This window comes from Onthophagus taurus, chromosome 2, assembly GCF_036711975.1.
Source record: "Onthophagus taurus isolate NC chromosome 2, IU_Otau_3.0, whole genome shotgun sequence".
Classification (NCBI taxonomy): Eukaryota; Metazoa; Arthropoda; class Insecta; order Coleoptera; family Scarabaeidae; genus Onthophagus; species Onthophagus taurus.
This window is the reverse complement of record NC_091967.1, coordinates 14,047,400-14,050,018: the sequence shown is the minus strand read 5'-3', so window position 1 is coordinate 14,050,018 and position 2,619 is coordinate 14,047,400. Positions and strand designations below refer to the sequence as shown.

The following is a 2,619-nucleotide window of genomic DNA, read 5'->3' as shown; positions in this document are numbered from 1 at the left end:
AACAAAATCAAAATAAAAAGTTTTCTTGCTGAAATCGCTGACTTCTTTTAATCGTGTTTCAAACTGACGACGTAACAAGAGGAAAACCGAACTGAGGAAGAAGTTAGCGAAAGTCCACCTCCGGCATCGAGCGTCCTTTAGTTTGCTACAAATGTTCGAAACTCTTCTGAACGGGCTCGCAATTGTTTAAGTAGATTAAGCTAAATGAATTCCTTGGAAACTGCGGTTTTATTTGGCACGAAAAGTTACAAATGCAGATTTATTCCCTGAAACCTTTGGCAAATTGCACCCATTTTGTTTTTGTTGTTTGTTAATTAACCGACCTAAGCGGGTTTTATTTGCTTCTATGATAAAACTGTTTTATAAACCCCGAACTCTAGACGAACGAACGAAAATAATTATATTTGGTATGCGAAGTGGTTTTTAAACTAGTACCGTAGATCTAGTCTAATTGAATTGGAAATGAATCAGCTTGCAAAAAATCGAAGTTCCTTCTAACCCGCATTTATGAAAACATTAAACGCGAGTGTGTACGATTGATGATGAATTAACCTACTGCGTTATACAGTTAATGTGAACACAAACTTAGAAATGGAATGGAATAACCGGAATTTAATGGTAACCTACATCGCGTGATATCATGCCGTATTATATACGTATTCCCGAACGTTCTCCACCTATCTAATGGTTTTCATTGTTCAGAGATCTTTTGTCTAACATAAGTGGATTTAGTTGAAGAGCCATTAATCGACACGGTACATCTTGCCTCTCTATGAACTCTGCGAGGATATTAATTAAATTTTATCACTCAAATAGGATGAGAAACTTCCTAGATATAAAGTACTCAAACAACAGTTAAGTGGATTAATTAACTTTAATAAAAAATATAAATACAATTATAAATGTTGGATGTTCGACTTCTTTTATGTACAATTTATCCTAAAATTCCACGAGAAAAATACACCATCTTTCCGAATTTCAGAAATGGGGATAATAAGATCTATTCCAAAACGAGAAGAGTCTTATAATCTATAGAAGTATAGTAAAACCTCGATATTGTATATTCTTATTGAACTAAAACTAGAACTAGGTAACACTAGACCTAGAATTAGAAAGTTTCGGGTTTAGCCGTGCGTATTCAGTTTTAGAACTAACTTTAGTGTTAATTCTCGTTTTATTTGTTATTTAGGGCTAGATTGTTATATATTGTTATTGAACTAAATGTAGAACTAACACTAGAACTAGTTCTAATGTTAGTGTTATTTTATTGTTTTAGTTGTTATTCAGCGTTAGATTGTTGTATAATTTTCATTAAACTAAAACCAGAACTAACACTAAAGGTAGTAGAAGACTTTTGGCTATAACTGACGCTCCCTTCCAGGTATTAATCCGTTATATCGAGATTTTACTATAACAAAGTAATTTCTTATTGAACACATCATCAAATATAAATATCCCTTTAAAGAGAAACGTTTGTATTAATGAGTTAAACTTGGTGGATTTGATTGGCATGATTGAAAAATTGATTTAAATGGTTTAATTCCCCAATAAATCCAACTTCCAAAGTATGCTGAACGATTCACCCATAATGGAATATTTTCTTTACAAATAATCTGAAAATAAATTAAACTATAAGTTGATATAAGTAATTTTTTCTCGAAAATGAATGAAATGTGAAGTATTTCAAGTATAATGACTCATTGATAAAACGATAACGTTATCTTAAGGCACAATTAATACAACAAATACACATAACTTACATTTGAAAATTCATTTGAGAAATGATTGCAATTTCTGTTTGTTAAATGATAACTATTTCCAGGAAAATCCAATTCCAATTTACGCAAAACATCTTCAATTTGATTTCTTGAAAGTGCTGTATATCCAAGAAGAATACTTTCTCTAAGAAATATTAAAATCAAAGATTTGGAGATTATTAACTAAAAAAATTATTTCGTACCGAAATTTAAATTGGTGCCCTAATTGTGTATCATCATTTGGCGACATTTCAAAAACCCCTGTTGTGTTATCTTCATGCCCAAAAAATGTGTATTCGGTGTTATAAACTGCAACTCCTAAATTGGTGTATTAAAAATTATTAAAATTAATAAATCATTAAAACAAATTAAGTATTACCTGAATGATAAACACCTAATCCTAGATTAGATGTTACACTACTTGCAGTAAATACTATATCATAAACGTTTAAAAAGACGGGTTCCATAGCAATTCAAATTTAAAACGAACTAAATTGTAACTTAAAGATAGCTACAGTGATGATATATTAAACAGTTACTTACATTTAATTCGTACACATCTTATCAGTTATTATGATTATGACTAATATAAGACAAACACTGAATACAAATAATACTCATGTTATCCATTTTTTATCAAAAATTAAATATAGAAAATTGAAAAAAAATATTTTTGATTTAATTAAGTGCTATTAATAACTATTAATTTAAAATTGGGTTAAACAGATCATACAAATTAATTTGGGTAGAATCGATTATGTCGAGATGCAATTTAGTTCCTTAGGTAATTTAACTTCTTGCATTGGATAGAAGGGCGGAACGTACGGCGGGGGAAATAAATCAGTGAAGTAAATCGCAATTA

At 30.1% G+C, this 2,619-nt stretch overlaps 1 protein-coding gene across 1 annotated transcript; it reads right to left on the bottom strand.

Annotated features, from left to right (window-relative positions):
* Positions 1–1,187: 1,187 nt before the first annotated feature.
* LOC111426977 (deubiquitinase DESI2-like) lies at positions 1,188–2,289 on the bottom strand. The gene is made up of 4 exons (XM_023061909.2): positions 2,137–2,289; positions 1,961–2,075; positions 1,761–1,902; positions 1,188–1,613 (listed from the first exon to the last, which is right to left on the bottom strand). Exons 1-4 carry the CDS (start codon positions 2,222–2,224, stop codon positions 1,479–1,481), a joined length of 480 nt encoding a protein of 159 aa, XP_022917677.1. The 5' UTR covers positions 2,225–2,289; the 3' UTR covers positions 1,188–1,478.
* Between the last annotated feature and the right edge of the window lie 330 nt (positions 2,290–2,619).